Here is a 27,082-nt window from a genome sequence, read left to right as displayed (position 1 = left end):
GCGGGCACTCGGGAAGATCCACCGCGTATGGCTGCCAGAGAGTGCGTTGTTAGGGATCATAGCGCCTGGTCAAGCAAATCATAATCTTAGCGGAAAGACGCGGTTTATGTTCGGGTCAGTTCCGACAAAGGTGGACTTGATGGACTGGGTCGCTTGTGGATGTTGCTCACGCTCCAGGGAAACAGTCCATAATCGAATCTTCTCATGATGAGCTTGTTGACCGCTCATCCAGCAGAGTTCGGTGAGCCAGACTTGCTGCACAGTCCAGCCGGAATGCAGTCGCAGCTTGATGGGATAATGATAACGGGCGAGGGGGCCGGAGCACCACGGCAGAATGGTATGGACGAAGAGACAGAGGAAGTCCCTATTGTGAGCAGACCAAGGGCATCGTCTACACGATCTAACTCTGAGCATGCTTTCCACGAGGACGAAAGCAATCAACTCTCTGCGGGCACTTCGTTCTCATTGCCCAGAGGTCGTGTTTTGAATGGGCCATTCATCGCCAACACCATGAACACGGACTCCGTTGAACGCCAGGCGATGGATGGTGCCGCGTCGCCGGAGAGATCGGGGGCATGGAGGCAGAGTCACTTCAGAGCTCGGTGCAAGTCACTTGATATGGCTCCGGATACGAAGATCTCTTTCAGAAAACACGGATTTCGCGAAAAACTCTCCACCGCCTTCAGCGAAAGTATCGACGATGGTGTTGATGCGGAGAAAGTTGATCGCCTTTCCCCAGCCTTTGCGCTTCGCAGCGGCGCCAAACGGCCCTCCCTACCATCTCCCATGGCGAGGAAATCATGGGCGGCTTCGCCGAGTAACCTACTTCCTAGGAAAGGTTCCATTGCCTCCATCAGCAGTGGAACGAGTCAGATCTTCTCCTTTTCAAAGCGCAGCATACAGAAAGGCAGCACGGGCGAGGCAGAGAGAGCAGTGAAAGCAATAGCCGGCCGAGTAGCCAGACGGAAAACGGATGAGACGAGCCCAGAGGCTAACGGAGACACGGTTGATGGGAACGCGCAGTGCGAATCGCTAAAGAAGCAAATGATCGACCCAGACCACGAACGCCCCATGGGCAATGTGGATGCCGCAGCGGATGATGAAGATAGCGATTGTGACGTTAGTTGTGACCAGCAGTACGCTCAGGAAAGGGAGGAACTGGCAGAGCGCAAGAGGGACGTCGAGTCGGCATTGGCATGGCTCAAGCATGAATTGGTGAGTGCGACTTACAGGACGATCACATACCAAACTCAATTCAGCCTCAATTATTTAGCTCTTGGTGGAGAGTGGAGAGGGAATGTTGGCAAGGAGACGTAAGGTGGCATGGGGATTCAGTGCTTCATACAAAGTCATTCATCAACCTAACTGGCATTCCGCTTGGGTAAAATGGACAAGGGTTGACATGGCCAGGTGATACAATAGCAAAAGGAAAACACCAGCTGGCACTTCTATTATTATCAATAAAGTGTAGCGTAGCCTGGCTGTAGGCAGGTGTGTGTGTGTGTGTGTGTGTGTGCAGGGCCGGCCCCCTGGTACGGCTGGTGCGGCCATGGCCGTACCAGTTTTCACCAATTCCAGTGTTCATGGGCTGCTCAGTGTGCAATTGATTATCTGCAAGTACTAGTAGCAAGCTATCCTCATACACTCCTTCCTAGAGTCTCTACCTCCTCAACTGTTTTTCTTGTCCAGTGAAGTATACTCCGCTAGCTGCCGTATCTGTTGCTAGAGGAATGTGCAGCTGAAACAAACAGATAATGCATAGAGATTGAGATGTATCCTCCCAGGAGTTTGAAATTGGGCATGTGGAAATAGTCGGTCCTGTAGCCGACCTGGGGCCGTACCACCCCCCAGGAGCTGGCTCCGGGCCTGGTGTGTGTGTGTGTGTGTGTGTGTGTGTGTGTGTGTGTGTGTGTGTGTGTGTGTGCGTGTGCGTGTGCGTGTGTGTGTGTGGGGGGGGGGGGGGTGCACAGGGCTGCCTAAACATTGCAATTGGCATGAGACTTGGAGTAGCAAGCTAGCAACCCTATCCTAGGTTTTTTCCCGATTCCGTGTACATGTATGCATTTTGAAGACGATTGTTTGATAAACTGTGCTATCCACACAGACATGACTTGTATTGTAGTTTCTAACCACTGAGCAAGCATTATCATGCATACTTACCCTAGACATTCTGCACCCTAATGTTCATACTATATTTGTAAATGTTATATTGCCATGCAACAGCATCAGATAAGGATTCAAGACGAGCAGCTGATGCAGCAATTTCACAAGCTAAGGCATGGAATATTCCTATTGCGTCAGCAGAGCTCTGGGCGTCATTTTCATCGTACTCTGTCACGGCGGAAGAGAAAAGTGGGTGTCAAGAGTGCAGGAGCACCATCATCTAGCAGCATTGAAGAGCTGTCGCACCAGTCCAGCCAGGCGCAGACTGAGTCAAGTCACGCTGGCAACACTGGAGATGATGTTAGAAATCCAAACAGTCTGAGTAAGTAGTCTGAGTAAGTTTACATTTTCAGGTTGTTTGTATATTGGTGGGAAGACTCCACAGGGCTAGGGGCGTCACAGACACAGGGGGGGGGGGGGGGGTCACAGGGCAATGAGGAGTGGTGCGACCGGGGTCCGGGGCGTCCGCTAGGGGAAAATCGGATTTTTTGGCCAACAGGGCAAGTTTTAGCGCTCTACAGCTTAGACAGGCGCTCTGAGAGGACCATCCTGAACGAAAAGTGGTACGGCCATGGTCGTACTGGTTGTACCGTGTGTGACGCCTCTGCTCCAATGCAGCATCATAGTACTAGAGAGATGGTGGTAAGAACACACCTGTACAATGTGTGACGCCCCTGCTCCAATGCAGCGTCATAGTACTAGATAGATGGTGGTAAGAACCCTTATATACAGTCAGTGAGACAGATCTGCTTGAAACGACTACCTGTCCCTAGAGGCCAGGTAACTGCCATGGCATTGTGGGTGATAAGGGAAGACGGGCTCTTCACAGGAATTGCCTGCATCATCGGCTTTAAAGTGTACTGCAGCTGCTGCTGCATCTGAAGCTGCTTGTAATAACCTCTCGGATGTGTTGGCATATTTGCAATGCATTTGACTCACATGGCACTGTGTGAAGCAGTTCTGTGCCGTGTATGATATTGTGTGCCGTGTATGACAATACTATGTGTATACTGCAGAGGTGGATGATGCGAGCAGTAAACCAAGGCAAAAGTCATTCCTAGAGGCCATGTTCCGGATGAGAAGCAGCTCCATTGGAGGCAGCCAGTCTTCTCTATGGCATGTTGAGGAAGTGTCTTCAATGCCATCTTCTCCGGTCTGCGCACGGCCCACTTTGTCAAATACATTGAGGTAAGTAAACCGGTATCTTGCAAGCATAGTCTTCATCATTGATTTTGTTGTTTTGGAAACGAGGAAATCATATTATGGTGCATGGTCCCGCCTTTGGCTACTGGATGCTAGCCCTCCGGCCTTCGGCTGAGTGCTGATGGATAATAAAAATAAAATAATAACGACGACTACACCATAGCTCAGTGGTTGGGGCATCGCTTGCTACAAGCGAGGGTCCCTGGTTCGAGTCCTGGTGGTGACAGTCAATTTTTTCTTCAGACTTTTCCCGTTTGTCTCTTTCCCTCAAGCCAGTTAAAATAATAACAGTTTGCATTTCGGCCACTCAAACATGAGCTCTACACATCTGTTGACAGTGCTTTCAGGCGGATATCTCATGCCAAATCCATACTGCGGACAATGCTTCAAATTTCCGTGAAAATACGGATAACTGCGAGTGTTTGGTAACGGTTGTGATCAGTGGCTTCTTGTTCTTGTGCTCTGCAACCTGCGACCATAGAACATACTTGTAAGCAGGGAGTAGTAAAATACCCGATATATTACTACTCCCTGCTCGTAATATTCAACTTGTTTTATTCAAAGACCCACATTTAAGTGAATAATAGCAAGAAGGTACAAGAGAGGAGCTAGAGAGAAAAGGGAAAACAAGGAGGCGTCCAGGTAGAAAAGGAAACGTCACTTGAAAGATTAGAACATTGAAAGGATCAGTCACGCAATACGGTTAATTCCCATCGTCGATCGGATAATTATTCATCCCTACGCAAGAAGTAGGTCGTTATTATTAACAAGGAAAAAATAATATTTTACCAAGCATGCCTGCAAACGACGCAGAACACACTATTATTGATGCAGCCAGCCTACAAATCATGCTCGTAATAGTAACCCAGCTAGCCCCTCATCCCTTGTACTCTCACAATATGTATCCATGAGGGAGATCTAACTGTCAGCAGTCACAGAGATGAATTTCTTTGCTAGGTACAGTCAGGTTGCCAGGATAGCTGAATACTCGGTGTAGAAAGCGGCACATGCTAAACAAACATGCTCTTTGTATTGCTGATGTATCTTGTGCACGACTTAATAGTGATTCGACGCCGTGTATTGACACCATCCTTGACTCCTCTGATGATGAAGAAGATAGCCCTTTCCCAAGCCGCTTATCGCGAACCCCATCGGTACGGTCAAGAAGAGGCCGTCGTACTTCAGTGAGCGCTGGTGGCAGTGGCAGCGAAGGAGACTTTGGAGGCGCACGACGCCGTAGCCTGAGTATTGGAGAACAGTCCGCTGGAAATCGACGCTCAGCCATACAGCATAGCCAAGCACCGCAATCTGCAACAGCGTACAAGGCTATTAAGAAGAAGGCTGCGGCGCGCTACGAGCGGAGGCAGTCTCAAATGACCACGTCAAAGTCCAATGACTCTGCACTTGATGCCGGTGCTGCCGACGAATCTATTGGAGCAGAGGCTAAATCTATTGGAGCAGAGGCTAAATCTGCCACACTGCTACATAAGCGCTCATCAGCATCGGAGTTGAAGAGACCCCTTTCAGTGCAGATACCACACAGCAAGAGTGCTGATAATCGATTGCTGGTTAGTATATTAGTTTGTTCTTTTGTGAATTTGAAGTGCATATCTACCGTTGTTGCATCCATCTACCAGTATTGCACCTGTATGTACTTGTCCTAGTTCTTGTATACTGTTCAACTGTGGAAATGCTAACTGCACACTGTAATAACTGCACCTGACTGTAATGTTGTCTTTACAAGTACACATATGACCGTGTGCATGTACGTGCACACGTCACGCTACAGTCACAGTAGGGATCGAGCAGGTAAAGTCGTCACACTATGTGCTAGTGTATCAGTGTTGGTTGGTGTGTGTGTGTGTGTGTGTGTGTGTGTGTGTGTGTGTGTGTGTGTGTGTGTGTGTGTGTGTGTGTGCGCGCGCGCGCGTGGCTGTGTGTGCCATTCCTGTTTTCCACTACACTCTGGCTACAGGAAACAACACTACTCTCGCCGAGCTCTCCACGTGTTGTGCGAGTGTGTCTAGACGAGGTCATCCTGCGAACACCAGTCAGGATTAGGAAACGCTCGAGATCTCCACATTCACCTGCACACAGTTCACTACACACTCTAGAAGGTGATTGCTTGGCTGTAGGTGTCACTGGAACTGGACATGATGAAGTGGATGGTAGAGCAATACCACACAACTACATCAATGGCATGGGTAGCCTTCCTCGCTCCACCGTGGCTAAGACAACCAGGAATGGTCAGTTTCGTGACTGAACAACAGTGCTTGTGTATGAGCCCCATGGGGGGGGGGGGGGGGTGCTTGTTTAATATGATGTGGAGCATGCTACTGTCCTTGCCTTGCAGCACAACCGCCGGACTCCCCGCATGCAATGCAGTTCTACAGTTGAGTCTTGAGAGTACTGACGCACTGCATAGCGTGCTGTTATACACTGTTGCCACTGTTAGTTGAGATGCCCGACAAGGCCTGGATGCGTGGCTATAGGTGTTAGTTGAGATGCCCGACAGGGCCTGGATGCATGGCTATAGGTGTTAGTTGAGATGCCCGACAAGGCCTGGATGCATGGCTATAGGTGTTAGTTGAGATGCCCGACAAGGCCTGGATGCATGGCTATAGGTGTTAGTTGAGATGCCCGACAAGGCCTGGATGCATGGCTATAGGTGTTAGTTGAGATGCCCGACAAGGCCTGGATGCATGGCTATAGGTGTAAGTTGAGATGCCCGACAAGGCCTGGATGCATGGCTATAGGTGTCCAGACGTTCAGTAGGCTATTTTAAGGTAGCTGCTGGACAGGAAAGTGCAGTTACAAATAGTATAGCCCGCACTTATCTGGATCTGAAGTATGCCATAGAGAGATAAAACGCCATAAAGATGCCAGTCACCATCCAAAGTAGGTAGAAACTTGAAGTGCAAGCTCCTGGTAGCGTGCGGTGTATGTTGTTGTTGCTGCTGCTGCTGCTTTGTTGTTGCTGCTACTGCTGCTGCTGCTACTTCTGTCCTCGTCGTCATCGTTGTTGTGTGTATCAACTCTGCTAGTGGTTGGATACTGGTAAATGTAAAGCCGAGAAAAGTGGTAGCCATTGTCTTCCTTTGCATGTCGTTCTCAGTAACTTCTCACTCTCTGGTGGCGTGCATGTGACCAATCCTATTATTGTGCTTATTGATGAGGGTGCTTTGTCACACTGTTGCTGTGGTTCTGTGTTGTTGCACTGTTCAGGTGTTTCAGTGCGGCCTAACTCTGTTGACATCAGCCATGGTGCAAATGGCAAAGATGGTGAATCGCCTATCCAGTACAAGGGTGGTCACCGTGGAGACAGGCAAACAGATCATGGTAACCATAGTACCACCCCTGGTGTCATGGCTGATTCACCTGCTGGTAGACCTGGTGGAAGTTTGGCTGACGATGACCAGTACCCCGAGTCCGCCATGCTAGCACGACACAGTGAAGACCTTGCTATACGGACAGCCGATTCTGCTAGTTTGTCGGAAGAGACACTAAAACCTGCGGAGATCTTCTACCCAACTCCTCCTCAACCCGACCTTTCAGATCGTAAGTATGGCACACTGCCCTCTCGACGTAGTAAACGATTCAGTTTTGCTGAGAGTGAAGAGAAAGCGAGAGCACGTGATGATTCGGAGCTGACATTAGGTGATGAGATCTTCGGCATCATCCAGAACAGTACGATAGCGTCAAATCAACTGCTGAACCGCCGTTACTCACAGCTATCTGATGACCTCGACTTGAAAGACGAGAATAGTCCATCCAAACCGAGCTCTAGGCGCAGCAGCTTCTCTCTGAAAAGGCTGAGCAGTCGACGCAAGAGCCAGACACCTGCGGAGGATGTGCTACCAGAAATGACTACAGTGAATGAGAAAGCAGTCAAGGTGCTCGGCTTGCGGCCACATCATCGGCGAGAATCAATGCAGTTTTTCGATCGTGAAACTATTGACAAGCCAAGTGATGAGAAGGATGCCAAGGCGGAAAAAAGGACTCGCAAGATCTCACGCTGGCGCAAGGATGACACTGGTGGACCCCAGCGTCCTCGCCCTCGCATGAGATCTGTAGGTGCAACTGCAGCAGAGCATCTACCAGAGGCTGAATGTGATTCTCCGGTTCTGACCCACTCACAATCCCTACAGCAAGAACAACACAGTGCTTCGGGCAGTCCGCAGCTTGCAGCACCACTGTGGGCTACTGCTGATGTTGATATCACCACCTCTTTTGTGAGCAACTCGGAGAAATTGGCTCGTGCCCGAAGCCTGGACATTGACGGAGTACATCCTGCTAGCGTTGAAAGACAACATCAAGAACAACAGGGACAACAGGAACAACAAGAACAACAGGAGCAACAGGAGCAACAGGAGCAAAGGGAACGTGACCAGTTGATAATAGAAAGAAAGTATTCAATGCCACAGGTGCCATCAGCCAGTTACTCTACACTGCCTGTACGAGGGGAGAAAGCGAGGCGGCGAGTCACAATGTCCACAGGAATGCTTCACAACAATGCAATTCGAAGTGAAAACGATGCAACGGCGTCATTGCCATCTAAAATAGAGCTGTCAGTGGAAGAACAAGAAAAGCCGGAACAGCGCGAACGCTCTGGTCACATCAGCTCGAAGAGTGCACCTAGCTTCAAGACGGCTATGCACAAGATACGGAAGTCTTTTTCTGGTGGTGGCATGCGCCGCAGGTCACATACTGCCGACAAGCCGGTCAAGATCCGCAAGGGCAAGGCCGGCAAAGTGGACACCAACTATGAGGTTGTCAAGTCGTCACCCTTGTCTACCCCTGCGGATGGTCGCAGCATGGCCAGCAGCCTGTCTTTGCAAGGCAGCGTGAGTGATCTGCAGGATGCCGGCTTCAATGACAGCACTGATGATCTGGACACTACCGGCTGGTTATCACCCTCTCCCGGGGCTCAATCTGCCAAGCCAGGATTTTACCCCATGAGACCAGACCAGTTCCTAAGCTCAAACTTGATGTGTACTGAACCGGGTGGCCGACCTCGGTCATTCACAGCAAACGACTACTACCTCAGTCGGTCCTTATCCAATGTCCTTGAAGCAGACAATGGTAGCGGCTATGACAGTGATAGGGCGCGGATGGGTTCTTTGGGTGACCTGTGCGAGGATGTAAATAATGACGACTCTGCAGCAAACACAGTCCTTACCCAGTTATAACACGTAACATACAAGTAGATCAGGCCGAATGGAGCTGCACTGCTGCATGTCCTGGGCATGTGTTTCACTGAGTACTGGCCCAACACTGCAGCAGGTGCACGGAGACTGGGCACTTGCACTACACCATGTGTGCCTGTACTGGATAGCCACCAGGGCGCAGGTGCCCTGCTTGATAGCCGGCTATGCCGGCATTGCAGCCCTGTTGTATATAAGCTATTGCACCTTAGAGGGACCTTGAACAAACTACCGGCAGTGGTGCTCACTATCATCTTGAACGTCTCTCATTACTACAACCGTACAGTACGAGCTCGTACAATGGTGAACCACTCACCACGCACAAATCCAGTGCCGCTGCTTCCAACTCATTAAGGACTCAGTACTATCACTGTCTTGTAGACTGGTTTATTGTGCATTGAATGTGATAATTTATGACTGCTTGCTTTTGATGGTTCCTCTGATATCATGATAGTAGGTGTAGGTCTGCCATGCCACACGTACACAGAGGACATGCATAGTCGGCCATAGATAACAGTCCCTCATTGAGATGTGCAATTTATTTCTAACCATTTCCACCGGAACAAGGAGTTGAAATAACTTTCAAGCAGTTCATAACCAAACGTATTCAACTGTGATCTCTTTTATGGAAAACATGCATGAGACGCCACCTTCACTGCACCATGCAGCTACAGTCCATGCACTGCAGAAAATCGATCACCACCATGCAGGGAGCCCTCTCACTGATCACCACACTTTCCGTCATGGTTTCAAACTAACTTCCCTCGGTGTTGGAGTTCATGCACCTAGACTTAGAGGTTAGGTATGTACTCCTGTGGCTGGGGCACGTTGCCCGGGAAGGACCAGACGCGGCCTCTTACAAGGCACTGCAGCTACCCCTCAATACTTCGGACATCAAGCGCCCCCGTGGACGACCCCACAAGTCAAGAGATGGGTCGACAACATCAGAGAAGACCTCGATCATTGACAGATGCATAACCCCCGTATGATTTTTTGATGCGGGCAATATGCAACCTGTTCAAATTATTATTATTATGTACTTTTAAACAAATCAAGCAGAAACGGATTAGCCGGCATGTAATGAGGCATAGGGGGTTTGACTCTGAGTGGGTGCATGATACGGGGAGGTTACTACGTTATGAATGATGGCAGCACGCCATGCACGGACCCACACGCACAGCTGCATATAGTCTTGGCTACGGACTCGCTTTCATGCGTAGAGCCCAGTCAAATGTCTCTGTTCACAGATTCCCCGAGAGAGCTGTGCATGTGCGGCTCTGGGTACACTTTGGCTTCATTGTCGGGCAAAGTGCAACACACCACCACCACCACCACCACCACCACCACCACCACCACCACCAGCAGGGTAAAGGCACAGGCTTCTGTTTCTAGAGCATTATTTTCATTGTGCCAAATGCGTGGTATCATCAGCGCGCGTCGTATATCACCACACAGAGTAGCAGCATCGGCATCAGCAGCAATGGAAGCAGCAACATGCCAGACATTAGTAGCTAAAAACCTAAGACTAAGGATGAGAATGTGAGAAGAAAGGGGGAACCACATCAGCACAGAGCAAACATACGACAACACAACTGTTGTTACATGGGTAGATGCACACATATGCACACACACATATATGCACACACACGCACACACACACACACACACGCACACACACACGCACACACACACGCGCACACACACACACACACACACACACACACACACACACACACACACACACAAAGGATTTTGCATGCCAGCCAGGTAGCACTCAAGATCATGTGTGATACGGCAAGCTGATGAAAAGCAGGCTGTAATATTGGGATCATACAACTAGACGGCGACAGCGTAAGAAAGTGAGCATGATAATATACTAGGGGTTGTGTGATGCAAATTAACTACTTGCAATGCCACACCACTTTTCCATTGTATTGATGCTTGATTATTTTGGACTTTTGTGCATGAAAGAAATGGCCAATTCCAGTATGGTTACGTGACTCATGAATCTATGGACGCACACACACACACACACACACACGCACACACGCGTACACACACTTCTACACACACACACACACACACACACACACACACACACACACACACACACACACTTCTATACACGTACACAAACACGTGCATGCACGCCGACAAACACACCGCTGATGGCGTCACACTGGGGTCAATGAATACCCCACTTTGTTTTCAAGCCGTCTACACGTCCACAGATCTTCAGTGATGGGCCGAGACGCAATCCCATGAAGCGCACCAGTGTGTCTGGTGTGAGTAGTAGCATAGCATTACCATCAATTTCCTGTATCATAAACACAAACATACCAGTGAAGGACAGAATGTAAGAGAACGGCATGCTCAAATTCCCAGTGCATACTTTTGAAGTAAATATGAGACAAGAGCGTGCAACTCCGCAGCTGGTCTAGTCCAGGGCGGACAATTTCATTGAAGCCACATTTTTTTCAGAAACCTGGAAGCATGTTGTACAAACCACGAACAGAGCATGTGCTGGGCGCCCCGGGTGCGGACCTTCATCGCGAGTTTGTGCTTTTGCCGCTTTATAAACAAAGCAAAACAAACAAACAACACTCACACGCACACACACACACACACACACACACACACACACACACACACACACACACTGTGACACACCACATAGAACACATACCTGATCCACAAGTGTTGACACATGGCTGGAGCATTCGGAATTCTCGAAGTAAGATTTCACATCATCAACTGTCCATGTCTTGGGATTCTTGTTGGCAAGGTGCTCAATCTTCGGATTGTTGAATAGACCTGAAAATGACAGCAGAGTGATATAGAAAGACACCAACCATTGTCTGACAGGTTTACACTTTGTGGTGGGGAAAACAAGAAGCAACAATGCCAGCTGTGAACAACCTGCTGCATACAGTGGAAGTCATAAGATACAGTTGGGGCCAGCAGGCAACGTGAGAGAGAGAGGGGGAGAGAGAGAGAGAGAGAGGGAGAGAGAGAGAGGGGGGGAGAGAGAGGGGGAGAGAGAGAGAGAGAGAGAGAGAGAGAGAGAGATACAGAGAGGGAGGGAGGGAGAGAGAGAGAGAGAGAGGAGACGGGAGACAAGGGTAAAGGATGAGCAAGTACATTACCTGCATCACTACCCATGCTAGAGTGAGAGTTGAGCAGGACAGAACCCCCTGCACTGCTAGTAACCACTGGACGGTTTGGGTTGTATGTCTATACACACACACAAAGGGAAACAACGCCAAGAACAAATTATCAAGACAGTGTCAAACACCACTGCAGCTGTGCTTATGGCTGATAGATATACACCTGGCAATATGGCGGTAAATACACGCCTGCCCACACACGCTCTCTAGATGTACCAGCCTGCTATGTTGGATACCGCCAACCATGCATCGACTAGGCGCCAGGCGCAAACTGATGGTGGTGGTGAGAAGGAGAGCTCTGTGCCAGAACTTTGCAGCCTAGAGAGCGTGTGTGGGCAGGCGTGTATTTACCGCCATATTGCCAGTTGTATATCTATCAACCATAAGTACAGCTGCAGTGGTGTCTTCAACTTCATTCTCCCGAGTCAAGCTCAGTATGAAGACATCCAAGAAGATATTGCCTGATGAGTCCAGCGGGGACGAAACGTACGTCGCAATCGAGCTATGTCGTTGCTGTGTCATCTTCTATGTGCCATGCGCTACTTGATGTACCAGCCTGCTATGTCGGATACCGCCAACCATGCATCGACTAGGCGTCAGGCGCGAACTGATGGTGGTGGTGGTGAGAAGGTGAGCTCTGTACCAGAACTTTGCAGCCTAGAGAGCGTGTGTGCGCGGGCGTGTATTTACCACCATATTGCCAGGTGTATATCTATCAACCAATGTCAAACACAGCAGCTATACTCTGAGCTATGAAGAGTAGAACGCAATGTTGCAGACATCACCTAATAGCGTAACACCGGTTCAAGTATACTATATTTCAGAACTACAATTTCCACAGTAACTTTCCTAGCTGTTTACAAGATACAGGAAATGCCGAAAGAACGTTTCCAACTCGGGAGTGTTTGCATGATGCCATGATTCGTTGTTTGCAGTGCAGTAGTCTTGACAAGGTTTGCAGTAACATCATGTGTACTGGTATGGCACAATACAGTTTGCAGTGTGCAATAAAAAACTGTCCTAATCTCCAAAATTCTTGCAAACGGATGCAGATCAAGTTTTACATTGACCAGTTATACAGACCCAGTCCTGAGGTGGGCTTTAGACAAGCTTCTTGTGTAAGTTACTAACCTGTGGCAATGGTGATATGCCATCAGCTTCTCTTTTGGAGACGCTGTGTGCGGAACCATTTGCACTGAGCCAGGGACCATCCAATGAATAGTGTTGCTCGACAGGAGTGCCGGACACCGATGCAGCTGAGGCAATGCAATCAGCAGAACACATGCAATGGCATGATGGAAGAGTACACATCCAGCACTAGTACATGGACAGGAAACCGGTCAAGGCGACCACCTGCCCCAGAAGACCACTGCAACAAGGACCAAGGGATGTCATGTCCAGTCAAGAGACCCTGGATAAGGAGACCACCTGGTTACAAAGACCACATTTTGAAGGTCCATCGAGCGGTCGTCTTAGACAGGTTCCACTGTACTGATCACTGCACTCGGGTGCTACTACTGTTCTCCAGCCACATTAGGTTGGGAAATGACACCATGAATAGCGATAGGCAATAAGAAAAGCCAATATTTGCACACAAATGTCACATTGGCACGGAAACGGGCCGTGCTCTCAGATAGTCAGCCGTACCTAGAGAATGAGACAGAGTGACAGTCGAAACAAAACACCATTGCTATAACTACGTATCTTCAATGGCATACCATCATATGCTCCAGCTTGACCTGGGTGTCCTCCACTTGATGTAGCCGACAAACCTACTGCACAAGTTAAAAGTAGGCACACAGACGGGTGTAAGTTTATGCACGCATGCACCCACCCACACCCACATCCACACAGGCACCCACCCACACCCACATCCACACGTGCACCCACCCACACCCACATCCACACAGGCACCCACCCACACCCACATCCACACAGGCACCCACCCACACCCACATCCACACAGGCACCCACCCATACCCACATCCACACAGGCACCCACCCAGACATACACCCAGACATACACCCAGACACACACCCAGACACACAGGCACCCACCCAGACATACACCCAGACACACACCCAGACACACACCCAGACACACACTGGGGACATGCCCACAGCATACTGTACTAGTACACACATCTGATGAACACAGGCGAACAGCACTGCAAATACAATATTCCCACACAGAATGAATAGCAAATGATTTGCTGCACAACTGTACACCATAACTGACAAGCAGCAGCACTGAGCTACTCAGCAAGTAACTGCGGTAGAGATTTGTATAAAAGTATGACTTGTAGCATGAAGCGTGAATAGCTCTGAAATTCAAGGAGTGTGCAGATATATAAAAGCGCATAACTTTGAGCATCGTTTGTGCGCTACAGCTTGACTAGAAGCCTGGCTTGAAAAAAAAGCATGGACTATTACACTAATGCAGCAAGTACTGCATTTATTTTCTACTTTACAGTGCTTGCTCCTTCAATCTACAACCCCAGCAGCAGCAGCAGCAGCAACAGCAACAGTGAGAACAACCAGCAGGCACTTACTCTCATCGGCAGTTGTGCATCGCACACACTGGCCTTGTACGTTGCGTGCAGTGATGAAGCGCTCGCAGCACTGCAGTTTGTTCAGCATCCCTTTGATAATGCCCCAGAGAATATTGTTGCGATCAACGATCTGCAAGTGCTTCAGAAGACGTTCCCCATTTGGGAGGACACACTGCACGATAGCAGTGCTGTGGCCCGGCCTCACCTGTCAGCAACAACACAAAGGCACACACACCAGCGGTGAGAGAAGGACTAAGCAAGGGAAAGAGAAAGGGAGATAGATAGATAGGAATATAGAGACGTCAACACTGTAGACAATTAGACATAACCCAAGTTCAAAGTTCATATCAATCAGTCAGAAGGCCAAGAACTACAATGTAGTAGCAGATGTACATGCAGGAAACTTCACAATAGGGTAGGAAAGGGAAATCGGGTGCGCCAGAAATGGCAATTGGGAAAATAAAGAGGTGATGGCAAAACAACTCAAGCAAAGGGTTCAACAAGTTCAGGGAAAGGCAATGATGCGGACACTGTGTGGCCCACAAGGACAATAGTAAATGTGGACGGTCACACACCACTGCACAGCTTGAACTAAGTACGAAGGGTAGAGCGTGACAACATCAGCAAGGTCAACACCACAGCCTCTGAAGACACTGAACAGCACCAGGCAACCCTCGTATACAGCTTCACAACCATGAGGTGATAGCTTACCAAGTCAAAGACGCTTCTCCGATCCAGGCTAGCGTTGATCAGGTGCTGTAGTGTTCGTTGGAGCACAACAGCCACAGAGGATCCTGAAACCTCATGAGGGAGAGCCTTCACTTTGCGTGGATCCAGGAATGGGCCATGATCGCATTCAATGTTAAACACAGCCCGAGGAGTCGCACCTGTAGTGACACACCGACAAGGAAACAATGATAACAACATGGTCACAAATGCCGACAGTAGGTCACGTTGAGCTGCAAACTAGCGAGAGCTTAGGTACTCTTCCTACTGCATGTACAGTAAAGTACAGACATTGGCTTCATGCAGACATTCAGGTGCCATGAATAGTTGAAAAGAAAGAAAGTGCAAACGCAGTACATGTACTTGCACACAGACTGCCAGACTGAGAATGACACCCAGTTCCAAGACGCGATCCTGAACAGAACAGCAGACTAGGGACTTACCCTTAGGAGCAGCGGGTGTGCTGAGTCTACGCTTGCTGAGCGGCTCTCCGGCACTAGCACCAGCACCAGCTTCACTGCGTTTCCTCCTCTTGCCTACGTACGGCAAGCAGCAACAGCAGCAGCAAATGGATACATACATTAGTTACACTCAAGCAAGTCAACTTAGAGAATAGAACCATTGCCATGACACAGCAAGCAGTGATCATACAACATGGTATGAAGTTGCAGCAATCTCACTAACATTTCAAAAAGCACGGGTACACACATTTGAATTAATGCGATGTATCCTTCATTGGCAAACTGACGCTCACCGGCAGACGTTAGCCTAATACCTTACCGCCTAGGTTATATGATGTAGGGGTGAGCGGTGTTGCATCAGCTGACAGTGATCTGACGCTATACACAAGTAATACATACACGCATAGAGTCACACATAGAATCTGCTCTGTACGTTATAGGTATGAAGCTGAAGGAAGTCTCACCACACCTATTCAACACATACATAGCAAAGGAGACTTCAAAATAACACATTCTGATAATTACTATTTATATCACACTATAGACAAGCACTTCTGACGGCATAATAACATTATGCAAGCAGAACTGCTGGTGTATATACTACAGTTGTGACCAAAGAAATCTGCCCCAAATGCCGAAAGCAGCGTCAAAGCTCATGCGGCCCTCGAATCGGCTTTTCGAACGTGCATGATGTAATTGAAACGGAAACGCGGCGCTACTTTTTGATTCGCAGGTCGGATTTCTTTGGCCACGATTGAAGTACACTGCAAGCTTAGTCTAGCTTAGCTAAATGCAAACAGCAATGTTCAAAATATGCACAAGAGCAACTTACTGCTTGCCAAGAGCACCTGAGCACACGGTAACCACAGCATAAACAGGATATATAAGCACACAAAGCAGCAGCAGCAGCAACAACAAGAAACACACTATCAGTACTTCAAAGTAGATACTAGATAAAATAATCATCTACATCACTTTACTCAGCCAGAATATTCAACACTTGCACATAGTCTCTTTGCCACTAAACTCTCTCGACATGCAGCAAATTGTTGGGGCATAGCCCATCCTCAGTGTGAAACAATACCACTAAAGACTACTAGTAACAACAAAGAAATGCAGTTGATATGCCGTAAGGTGCAGTAGAAAAATGATAAGTTGAGGAATGTGAGAAATGCGCCAGCTAAGGTGTGTATGTTTGGAGAGTGGGAGTGGAGCGTTGCTCAAAGGTGCAGCACGCGCATAATTGCACAATAATGATTAATGTGTGTTCGCGGGCGAGCGCGCGAGTGTATGTGTGTGCCAGATGGTTGCACTGTACTTAGGAGATTTTTTGTCTTCACATTTGGCTGCAAAAGCATAGCTAGCATTATTTCATGCTAACATACTCATACACAAACACGGAATCTCTCTCTTTCTCTCTCTCTCTCTCACACACACACACACACACTCTACTTCACCAGCTTTCTATGAGCCAGGCAATCAAAAGTGTAATGAACACCTTATCTCTGGCACCTACAGTACTGCCAGGTGCCGAAGAACTGGGTGGATTCTCCGCACGTACTTCGAAGTATATACAAGTACGCTGTGCTTGGTGAGTTCTAGCCTGTCCGTTCTGCGGCACACAGCAGTAGTGTACTGTGGTAGCCCTGTTACAAGTATGCCAGAAACCAGCCAGGCTACACATTGCAGCTGACATGGTGAGCTGTCAGTAATTGCTCCAGAAACCTACCTCTTTCAAGAGGTGGCTGCACAGCATGGCCATACTTTGCACACCAGCCAACTGGGAAGACATTCTCGTCGTCCTTCTTCACCACAAGATCGAATTTCTCTGACCAGCCGTCAAAGTGCACCTTGATAGTATCGTCCTGAACCTCAGCCACGGTCGCTACGCAGATCATATGTGGATTACGATTGTCGACAGCTTCAAGTTTCATGCCGGGAAGGAAGAGGTTATTCTAAAACACACGTACACATGCACGCACATGCACAGACACACAGAACAACACAAATTATACTCGGATGAAGCCAGTGTGCAGTGTGCGATGGGGCTATGCATGCCATGGCTATTCATTATCAACACAATCAGAAACGTGCCCGGGGCTGGGGGTAGGCCCCGCCCAGTCTTGCCGCTGCTGTGGCCTGCGACAGCGCCGCCACTTCTGTCAACAGTAGCGGAAGAGACTACAATGTTGGAATGCATTTCTACTCAAATACCTACTTTAGCCGCACCAACAATGAACAGACCAAGAAGAACGACAGCCAGCCACAACATGATATAATTATGTCAACAGTAAGGGACACAGCCAGCAGAGGCAAAAACAGAGTATGAGGGACATGGACAGGGTGGATGAGAAGAAGGAGAAGAGAGAATGACAGTGTCGCCAACAAAGATTCCAATAGTGAGTTGAGTGAAGGAGAGAGTGGTAGGGAGCATGTGCGTGTGTTTTGTGGGGAGGAAGTCATCTTGCATCCAGTCCTGATTGTTGCAGGTGTACTAGAATTCTAATTCATGTTTTCCCCGTGCTGTGCCATGCCTGGCATGGTTACAAGTTGCAGTTTAAAAGTGATCTAGTAGTGCAGTGTGTGTGTCTGGTCGTTATGAAATGTCAGTTCAGCTGATCCTGTTGGCCGCTATTCTTAAATTGTTGTCACCTTGACACTTGCTTATATTTAATTCAATACAGCAATAATACCTACATGTACAGTGAAACCTGTGACTAACGACCACCCCATGGGGCCAGAAAAAGCGGTCTTTAGTGGCAGGTGGTCCTTAGTTAGTGGTTTCATCGCCCAATCATGTATGAATGTGAGACAGTCCGTCCCTGGCGAAGTGGTCTTTAGTATCAGGCTGGTCGCTAGTCACGGTGGTCTTTAGTTACAGGTTTTACTGTACAAGTTTGTATGAAATGTGCTCTCCAAGCCACTTACAACCAGACAATCAATATAGGGCTGCAAGTACATGTACACCGCGACATTCTCTACGAAAACCATCATGAAGTGAAGCAAAGTAAGTACGCTACAACAAGGCTTACAGTGGTACGGAACAGGTCTCTTGGTGCAGCCACAGCCCCAGTGAACTGGAGATAACTGTCCCAGTCGAACACTTCATCGGTTACACCTGTGACAAACGACATCCCACCAGGCACACCATCTGTACTAGCATCAATAACACCACCACGACCACCGCCCCCACACCCAACCACCAAAACCAGTAGGAAACCTAAGTTCAAAAGATAGTTAAGCATCTCTACAAGCATAGTGGTATATCCTGCAATGAAACACCAAACTGGAGCCACTAAGCTTTCTGTTCCAAAGCAGGCAAGTCCACCTCGCCTAAAATACACAATTAGAAAGATGTCCTTTTATACAGATTACTCAGTCATAGCACATATGCAGTCCATAGCTGACTATAACAATCCTAACAGCTTTGCACACCGCTGCAGGTCTACAGATGCTAGTGCCATACCTTTTGGAGGACAAAGCTTGAGATCCCGCTCGTTACAATAGCCGACCGGATGCAGCTGTGTGGTATCACGTGGCAAGCTGTGGTAATGTGTACTGTCGTCCTCATAACCATCTAGATGAATAATGACACTGGTGGATAACACTTCAGCCACAGTGGCCACACAGTACCGGGTCTGACCATCCTCTGCCAACGATATCTCCAACTTGTGACCCGGTAGGTACTCGGGGACAGATCGAGACTGGAACACACAAACCAACATATGAACATCAAATGCCATGGCTGGCTAACGCCCCCTCCTTTGCATTGGCTTCTGCCATTGGACGGTGAAATAAAATAAAATAAATAGGGAACTGCTTCTCTGTACCGGAAATTTCAGTTCACCTAACCTGGCCTGTTGCCCTCATACCGAAAATTTCTGAACTTAGAGTATGTAGTTCTAGTAGAGCATGCATACACTGATACTTACCGGCTTCATTGGGAAATAACCGTCCGGAACACCAACTGCCTTTGCCAGGGTCTTCTCCAAGAATTCCGCCCAGTTTTGTGAGATTGATGTTGGGCAATCTAAAGAAAATAGATTCAGCCCCAAGACCAGACAAAACAAAACAGTAAAACCATAGCCACCGTATTTTCGGCAACATTGGCTGAGGCACTTAGTAGTTCGCTAGCCCTGAAATTTCGCCCAATTTGAAGAAAAAAAACGCAAAAGCCCTGAAATAAGGAGGTACTTATTTGAAGTTATTTCAGACAGGCGGTGATCACTTCCAGAAAATCTGCTATTACAATCATAGCCTTCACTACTTCGAAATACACATTATGAAGAGAGGCAAAATGACATTAAGCTGCAAAGCAAGTCCTGTGTGGTCAGTGAAACTGATATGGATGCTTGCAGCATACCTGGATGAGCAACTATTTGTCCACCCTGTGCGGAGCACCATCCGAGCGGGAATATATCAGTGGAGTCGATGCTGCGCACCTCACAGGGAGCATCTGGGCAACCATCATAAGACAGCTTCGCGCGCATACCCATCACCTGCAGCCAATTGAGTACAACAACATGCAAGCAATACAGCTCAAAACTCATTCTACTTGTACTGGAATTCAAACAGTATCAATACACATTCTCAACAACCACACAAGTGCACTTTTCACTGCCAAACATTCTTACTTCCAAAGTTTTGGGCATGGCCCATCCTTACCATAAAACAACTACACCTAGCTTCGCCTTGGGCACCAAAAGCTCTACCTCAAAAGTGAGACTGGAGTGTCCCTTCGACCGTCAAAAGTACTCACTTGTGTCACTGTCATCAAGTAGGCATTGCTGGGTGATTGGGTGATGTCACACGCTAGCTCTACCTTCATATCCACATCGAACATATTGCGCTGGGGGAGATGACGCTGGACACAGAAAGCACAGAAAGTACCAATGAGTTGAATCCAGGATCATCCCGAAAGGGAGGGTGAAACAGGACTTGTTCGCAGGATTCGGTTGACCCGAGTGGCAAGTGCACAAAGAGAGATCTGGAAGAGCTGACACGAATACAAAGAGACACATTCAACTGCATCAAGGAGTCAAAGATCCGGCATACTAGCTGTCTGTTTCGCTCTACTCTCGTCACAACCAAAGACATGCTCATACCTCGAGGAAGCAGTACTCTGGAGCAGCCACAGAGTTTGTCTCCTGGAGATACGACACCCAATCAAACTTCTTTGTTCCAGCAGCTGTAGGTGCTGATGTAACATGGTATGGTTGCAACAAGGGACTACCTGTTCAAGCATCAACAAAAGGGGGGGAAAAGGAGAATGTGAATTAAATTAAATTTACCCATAAGACTAAACATCGCAACAGATTTGGGTGATAACGTTACGTACCAGAATGCTTGCGAATGCCCCCAATCAACCTGAATCTCCCCGTCCTGGAAAATATCTACTAGTCTAGTATCAACCTGAATCTCCCTGTCCTGGAAAACATCAACCAGTATTCCAGGCCAATTAAACAACTAACCAGTAAATAAGGAGTGCAATTGCAAAAATGGCCCAAGTATTTACCCAAAACGGCACACACAACGAGATACAGTGATGGCGGTGAAGTGACAGTGAAACGGCAGTGGGCGAAAATGACAGGTGGAAGGCAGCAGACACGGCGAGAGGATTGAATAGACCAACGTATGAGAGTGTGTGAAGATATGGATGCATCTGAGTACAATCGCAAGACGGATAATAACCAAGCGTATACATTTTGAATAGGAAAGTACACCCGGGAACATGATTTTTCGACAAATGAACATCAGCGGCATCAACCACAGCAGCAGCAGCAAAGGGCCTGACCATAATAGAAGCATGTGCCTATGAGAATTAAGTATATTAAGTGTGTGTGGCGAATTAAGTGTATTAAGTGTGTGTGGCTCAGCTGCAGGAATGGCATGATCTACGATGAGATGAATGGCAGTGGGTAAGACAATGACTCGCCTATGACTGTGGCTGCTACTGTAGTACATCCGACGACATGATGAACACTGGCACTGGCAATTCTGATGACGTGGCCAAACACAAAAGCAAGCTACATTCGCACCGATGTCATCCAGCTCTGCTGATGTATTGTTCAAGGATTCCGTCGTCCAATCAGGCAGGCCGTACATATCATACGGAGGGTCAAATGTCTCGGTCGTGGAGCTAGTTGCCTGCGAGCTGGTACTGCTGCGGTAAAGCTCACTTCCACGATCACGCTCTCGTTCTCGGCGAGACTCCTTACGAGGACGAGTAGCCGAGTTCGACTCACGCATGGAACGCATTGCAACTCGACGGGGACGCTTGAATGAAAAGAAAGTAAAACATGGATAGAGAAAGTCGTGTTACAGGTGAATGGGCTAATGTTCCTAACGTTAAAGACTATGAAACAGAGGTCATGCAATATCGTAAGTTCGGCTAGTGGTCAAACGAATGTGCTAAACAACGAATCGAACCTTCTCTGAATGTTCCTAATGAATACCGAACGAATGTCGCACGTTCCATGATTAAGAATATATAGCTACCGACCAGTATGTAACAAAAAGGCACCCAAATCATAAGCGAAATTGCACACTGCAAGTCTGCAACAGAGACTGTAGACTGTAGATGCCATGACTCATTTATGAAGTGGACAGTGATGGTGATGTACCCCTCCATTCGTCTGCTTGTCCACAGGTCTGTAGTCAGCGCTATGGAGCTGGCCTTTTCAAGGTTCTCCACCACTGCACCAGCAACTTCAGGCCCGCGACTTGCTTCCGCTGAATTAGCTTTGTCACTTGAGTGGCAGACGGGACCGTGTAGCCAGGCTCGAGGTAGTTCATGAGCGAAAGGAACCCCGCACCGGTGACTACGTTCACAAGTCGAAAATCTCTGCACACAAATTCCACCAATCGGTAGTCGCATCCAGAGGATCTAGCCGCTGGCACTTTCTTTGCCTTGAAGAAGGCAGTTATCCCTCTGTCCTTTTTTGGGTTTCGCCCCTGCGCCATCCAAGTCGACATGGTGAACGTCCTTCAGATGGTTACGTAAATTCGTTGTTCCGCCATGGTATGCCAAGTCTTTCGGCGGCTTGCACCGAGTACACGTAGCAATATTGTCGTGAGAATAAAGATAATATTGTCAGCCGTTTTCTCTATTCCGAAATCCCATACGGCAGAGCGCCTACTCTTCTCGGCCATGACGAACGTTGGGTGGATTTGATGAAGAAAGACTCGACGACGGCTCTCAGCAATAATTATTATTTCAGACAGACCGTCGAGTGTTGTCACGACAAAAATCGCCTGTGGCACTGCACTGCCAGTTTCACAGCCGGGCGCGATGCACTGCATGCGCATGCAACGTTCAACCCAGACTAGAGTTCACTGCTCAGACTAGACCTACTGTACGATCTTGAGGAAGTAATCAGTTGAGCACCAGTGCAGTGCACGCAGTCCACCCAGTCCACAACACAGTTCACATGGTTCACGCGCGCACCGACTCGAGTCTGGGCCAGTTCGTAATCGGACCACAAACATCCGGCCTCGTACATGTACAACTAACGTTACTTACTTTCGCACCTCGCGCCAGCTACTACTAGTACTAGTTACATGACATGGCATACACACATATGTACATGACAGACAGTCATCTCTTGAAGACAGTGCGGCACGGCTTCAAAAGTAGACGTGTGTATGTGCTTGCATGCATGAAAATCGCTGCTACGAGTGCAGAGTTCACAGTTTTGTGAGTTACGATATTCGTTTGGGCGGTCAACTTGACATTCGAATGTCGACTCGAGAACGAACGTTCGAAGCTTCTCAGCATTCGTTTGACCACTAAGATTCGTAACACATCGCCTACAAAATTCCTTTCGTAAATCCATCTTGGTTCAAAATTCCTTAGTATCAAAAATTGATGGCTTCGGTGATCACAAGCAACTGGATATGGACACTAGTGAGTACATGCACAAGCGCTGCACTCACCTGATGGGAGGCTGAAAAACGATGGCAGCATCCGACGGAGCAGAAGCGCTTCGTTGCGGAATAAAATGTGTTAGCCGGGCCACTTCTTTGACAGAACTCGCAGGTTTTAATTTCATCGCCACCGACACTGCCATTCGCGCTGCCAGCAGGTCGTCTTCCTGCGGGTCTGTGTTCTGGGATCACAGCAGGTGCTGCTACAATTGATGGCTGAGTTACATGCACTATTGGTGCTGCAGTGACTTGGAATGCATCACTGCTGTTCAGGTCCGTCACTGGTGTGAAGACATTATTTGGTGACGCAGCTGTTACAGCTGCAACAATACGGCAAAAGAAAACGAGGCAGCACACAATACTACGTAATGTAACCGTGCAATGAAGTGACCTGACTATGTCATCATTTGGGAGCCTTTGAGCGGAGTGGAAAATGTCGAGGTGCGATGGTGCGCTAGTGCTGATCTGCAATTCAATACCCATTTGCCATTCAAAACCTGACTGGTTCGGAAGAGTTTCCCTGCAGGACAGGGTGGTGAGGAAGCGAATAGGGAGCATTGTTATCATTGCACAGTGCACTCAGCATATTATTCAATCTATTGTAGTATCCGAGAATCCGTTTCTCAACAATCATTAGTCACACTATCAGGTTACCTGAGGCAAAGAGTAATGCGCAAGTCTCCACAATAGTGAGGGTCCTTAGTAACTTCTTAGTCAGCCAAACACAGTCATACTTCATAGTTGACACATACTGTGAAACGGGTAACTATTGCGACGTAAAAATGTTTGCGAATTTTGCGAGAGGCACCGAATCGCAAACTTTGAACAACGCAAACTCGCGCCATGTAAAGTTCAGTGCAAGGACTGACTCGACTGTGTAGAACAACTGTAGAACGACTCGCAAACATTAAACAGTGCAAACCAGTCTCAATTTGTAAAACGCAAACATTTATTGTCGCAAACGTTACCCGTTTTACAGTATACGAAGGCTACGACTGCACAGAACAACAAGGGCAAGCAAGGCTAGTTTGTCGCTACTCTGTTGCAGTCTGATGATTGCGTAAGCATGAAACTGACTCAGAGTGTAGCCACAGACTAGCCTTGCTAGGCCTTGTTGTTCTGTGTATTACGTCCTGCCTACGCCGTGTTGAGTACTGCCAGCAAACCGGGTGCACCCTCCGGTCCTATGCTACGACTGCAAAACCACTATGCATGACACTTACTTGGAAATGTGGAGCCTTCTGTTACAACAAGCAGGGTACCATTCTGAACACCGGTAGATGACAATGACGACTGCAGGAGTGATTCAACGTAAGAATGCTCAGCACTTGCTTCGTTCTGTACAACTGGCGCGGCTGATACAGTCTGTGTAATAGCAACAGCCTGTGGGACAGCAACAACATGCGTAGCTGTAGCAGCAGCAACAGCAGCAGCTGGTATAACGTTACTGTGTACTTCTGCCTCTGGAGCGGCCGCACTCTCAGTAATAACTTTCCGTATCTGTTCAGCAGGGATAGTAGCCGGTAAGTCGTCGTCGATTATCTGTTCAGCAGGGATAGTAGCTGGCAACTCATCGGCTATTATCTGTTCAGCAGGGATAGTAGGGGGCAACTCATCGTCGATTATCTGCTCAGCAGGGATAGTAGCCGGTAAGTCATCCTCTGGACTTTCATCGATTTCAGCAACAAGGTCTGATGATGCACTTGGCTTCTCAAGGTTATTAGATTCTGCGAGAGCATCAAGAGGGGGCTCGTCAGGCAATAGCCTCACTTCTTCTGGCTTCTCCAGTTTACTAGACTCAGGAAGATCATGAAGAGGTGGCTCATCGGGTAATAGATTTACTCCTTCTAGCGACATGGCTGGACCACAGAACCAAACAGAGCCTACATGGAGAAGGAAAGGCATGAAGAATACACATACATAATTGGACATGCATGTATGGAGCCCAAATACACAGAATACCTGCCACCATCTGTATTATCGTCTTGTTCCTTCATGCGTGATAGACAACACCATATCGTGGCACAGTGTGAATCCACAGGTCTCGCGAGCGGGTCGTGACGTGTTGGTCATCAGGTTGACCTAAGCACTGCCTACACTTAGCATCAATTTTCCTAACAGTGTTTGTCAAGAAAAATGGAATAGGAATACGATACCACCATAAACATGGCCAGCACAAAGTCCAACCGGGGACTGCATTTTCGTATGTCTCGTGTATGCATGGATAGCACAATAGCAGGCTAGCCTCCACTCAGTCCAAGTGTGTGCGCGCGTGTGTGTGTGTGTGTGTGTTTTTATTGCCAGCAGCCACGGTCAGGGCCAATGAAATCTGACCCCAGCTTGAACATTACAATGTCGAAAACTGTGAAAACCATGAAGCACCAGCTTGAAAACTACATGTACAACATCGACTACACAAATTTGCAGCGAGTTTCGTCTCGTGCATCCCTATTCTAGGAGAGTGGTCATGCACTTTGACGCCGTGCTAAGGGAACTCGTAGAAGGAGAAATGTTGATGGTTACGTAAATCAGTACGCAATGGACACATGCTACGTGAACCGGTCGAAAAATGCAATTGCAACGCGTTCAATGAAAGCTGCCGATGCAGTGCCACTGTCGGATGTCAAGGTCAGAGCCGGAGGTGTACCCTCATGTTTACCGTGACTGGGGAGCGGATAGTGGCTCTCAGTATCAAAGAGGACATTGCACAAATCACATCCAGACTGCAAATTCGATGGCAGAAAATACTATTTTGATACTATTATAACTATGGGATATCACCAAGAGTCCACGACTCCATGGATTAGTCGACTACTTCCTCCGTATACAAAAACTTCGTGACTTTTTTGAACGGTGTTTTTGAGCAAGAACCTGCTCCACGAACGGCGCCAAAGGCTGTCATCGACAACCCACGTCCATGTCGAGGTGAGTTTGGTTGATCGCGAACAGATTCTCCACGTACGCCATGCGTGTGAGGACGTTGCCGATAGAAACTCAAGAGTCAAATGAAAAAAACTAACACTTACTTGCTCGAAACTGACACAGTGCACTAGTGACGAAGTGTAGCTCGTGGCTGGAACACGGAGTCACGCGGCACTCGCTGCCCTGAAACTGGCCAGGCTCGTTTTCTGGTACTTGCGGTGCGCGGTCCCATATCTACGCAGCGTGAGAACATCGATTTGTTTCGCTCGCACGGCAAGATGAAACATTTCAGTCGTCGTGCAACCAGCGCAGACTCAGGATCAGAATGTCGATGGCCTGGCTTTCTTCGCCTCTCTCCAGTCAGGCGCCTCCTTTGTCGCCAAGGGGAATCGCAGGGACCTCCTCGAAGCCATTGTAGAATGCTTGGGAGGATTATCCTGGCGAGAAAATGCGAAGCGTGTGGATGTGCTTGTACGACTCGTTTCACGGCATAACGGAGGTTGCGGGTTGGAACAACTGAATATAGTTGACACCGATTCGTACACAGCTCTAGAGATGAAGAGGACGTAGCCAATGTCCAGCGTCGGATCATCACTGCAGGTGACAAGAATCTGAACGAAATGCGAGCGGAAGCAGCGACTGTTGACGATGCGGAGTCAGTGTCGTCAGGTGACAATGACATGAGCGACGAAGACTCTGAAAAAACTCAATCTCATTCGTCTGAGTTGCTTTTTTCTTTGTATATAGCTTGTAAACAG

The 27,082-nt window shown here is 48.3% G+C and overlaps 2 protein-coding genes across 6 annotated transcripts in view; one reads left to right on the top strand and one right to left on the bottom strand.

The window, feature by feature from the left end:
• The first annotated feature begins 40 nt into the window (after positions 1 to 40).
• Positions 41 to 9,360, top strand: LOC135806285 (uncharacterized). Its single transcript, XM_065320450.1, has 6 exons — positions 41 to 1,215; positions 2,224 to 2,485; positions 3,180 to 3,351; positions 4,430 to 4,934; positions 5,342 to 5,612; positions 6,592 to 9,360. Exons 1-6 carry the CDS (start codon positions 205 to 207, stop codon positions 8,553 to 8,555), a joined length of 4,185 nt encoding a protein of 1,394 aa, XP_065176522.1. The 5' UTR covers positions 41 to 204; the 3' UTR covers positions 8,556 to 9,360.
• Positions 9,361 to 9,937: 577 nt separating this feature from the next.
• The window catches only part of LOC135806284 (scm-like with four MBT domains protein 1), a 42,150-nt gene continuing 25,005 nt past the window's right edge, over positions 9,938 to 27,082 (bottom strand). For 3 of the 5 annotated variants that reach the window (XM_065320446.1, XM_065320445.1, XM_065320448.1), the window contains 17 exons: positions 20,582 to 20,709; positions 20,236 to 20,340; positions 19,840 to 19,975; positions 19,409 to 19,506; positions 18,943 to 19,180; positions 18,509 to 18,627; positions 17,206 to 17,431; positions 16,309 to 16,324; positions 15,796 to 15,854; positions 15,459 to 15,551; positions 15,001 to 15,176; positions 14,290 to 14,494; positions 13,456 to 13,512; positions 12,869 to 12,993; positions 11,717 to 11,804; positions 11,257 to 11,384; positions 9,938 to 10,887 (listed from right to left, as the gene is read on the bottom strand). In XM_065320446.1, coding sequence (XP_065176518.1) covers positions 10,756 to 10,887; positions 11,257 to 11,384; positions 11,717 to 11,804; positions 12,869 to 12,993; positions 13,456 to 13,512; positions 14,290 to 14,494; positions 15,001 to 15,176; positions 15,459 to 15,551; positions 15,796 to 15,854; positions 16,309 to 16,324; positions 17,206 to 17,431; positions 18,509 to 18,627; positions 18,943 to 19,180; positions 19,409 to 19,506; positions 19,840 to 19,975; positions 20,236 to 20,340; positions 20,582 to 20,709 — 2,129 coding nt within the window. In that variant the 3' untranslated portion in view covers positions 9,938 to 10,755. Of the gene's footprint in view, positions 10,888 to 11,256; positions 11,385 to 11,716; positions 11,805 to 12,868; positions 12,994 to 13,455; positions 13,513 to 14,289; positions 14,495 to 15,000; positions 15,177 to 15,458; positions 15,552 to 15,795; positions 15,855 to 16,308; positions 16,325 to 17,205; positions 17,432 to 18,508; positions 18,628 to 18,942; positions 19,181 to 19,408; positions 19,507 to 19,839; positions 19,976 to 20,235; positions 20,341 to 20,581; positions 20,710 to 21,514; positions 21,753 to 23,411; positions 23,723 to 24,625; positions 25,286 to 27,082 lie in introns of all 5 variants that reach the window. The other 2 variants (XM_065320449.1, XM_065320447.1) reach the window with 2 other exon arrangements.

This window comes from Sycon ciliatum, chromosome 1, assembly GCF_964019385.1.
Source record: "Sycon ciliatum chromosome 1, ocSycCili1.1, whole genome shotgun sequence".
Lineage (NCBI taxonomy): Eukaryota > Metazoa > Porifera > Calcarea > Leucosolenida > Sycettidae > Sycon > Sycon ciliatum.
This window is presented reverse-complemented; position numbering and strand designations above follow the sequence as displayed.

What these genes read in the sequence shown, in the direction of transcription:
- LOC135806285 (XM_065320450.1), top strand. Translation starts at nt 205, where the DNA reads ATGATGAGCTTGTTGACCGCTCATCCAGCAGAGTTCGGTGAGCCAGAC. An exon ending in CATGGCTCAAGCATGAATTG is followed by an intron (nt 1,216 to 2,223) that starts GTGAGTGCGACT and finishes GCCATGCAACAG; the next exon opens with CATCAGATAAGGATTCAAGA. An exon ending in GGCTAAGACAACCAGGAATG is followed by an intron (nt 5,613 to 6,591) that starts GTCAGTTTCGTG and finishes TGCACTGTTCAG; the next exon opens with GTGTTTCAGTGCGGCCTAAC.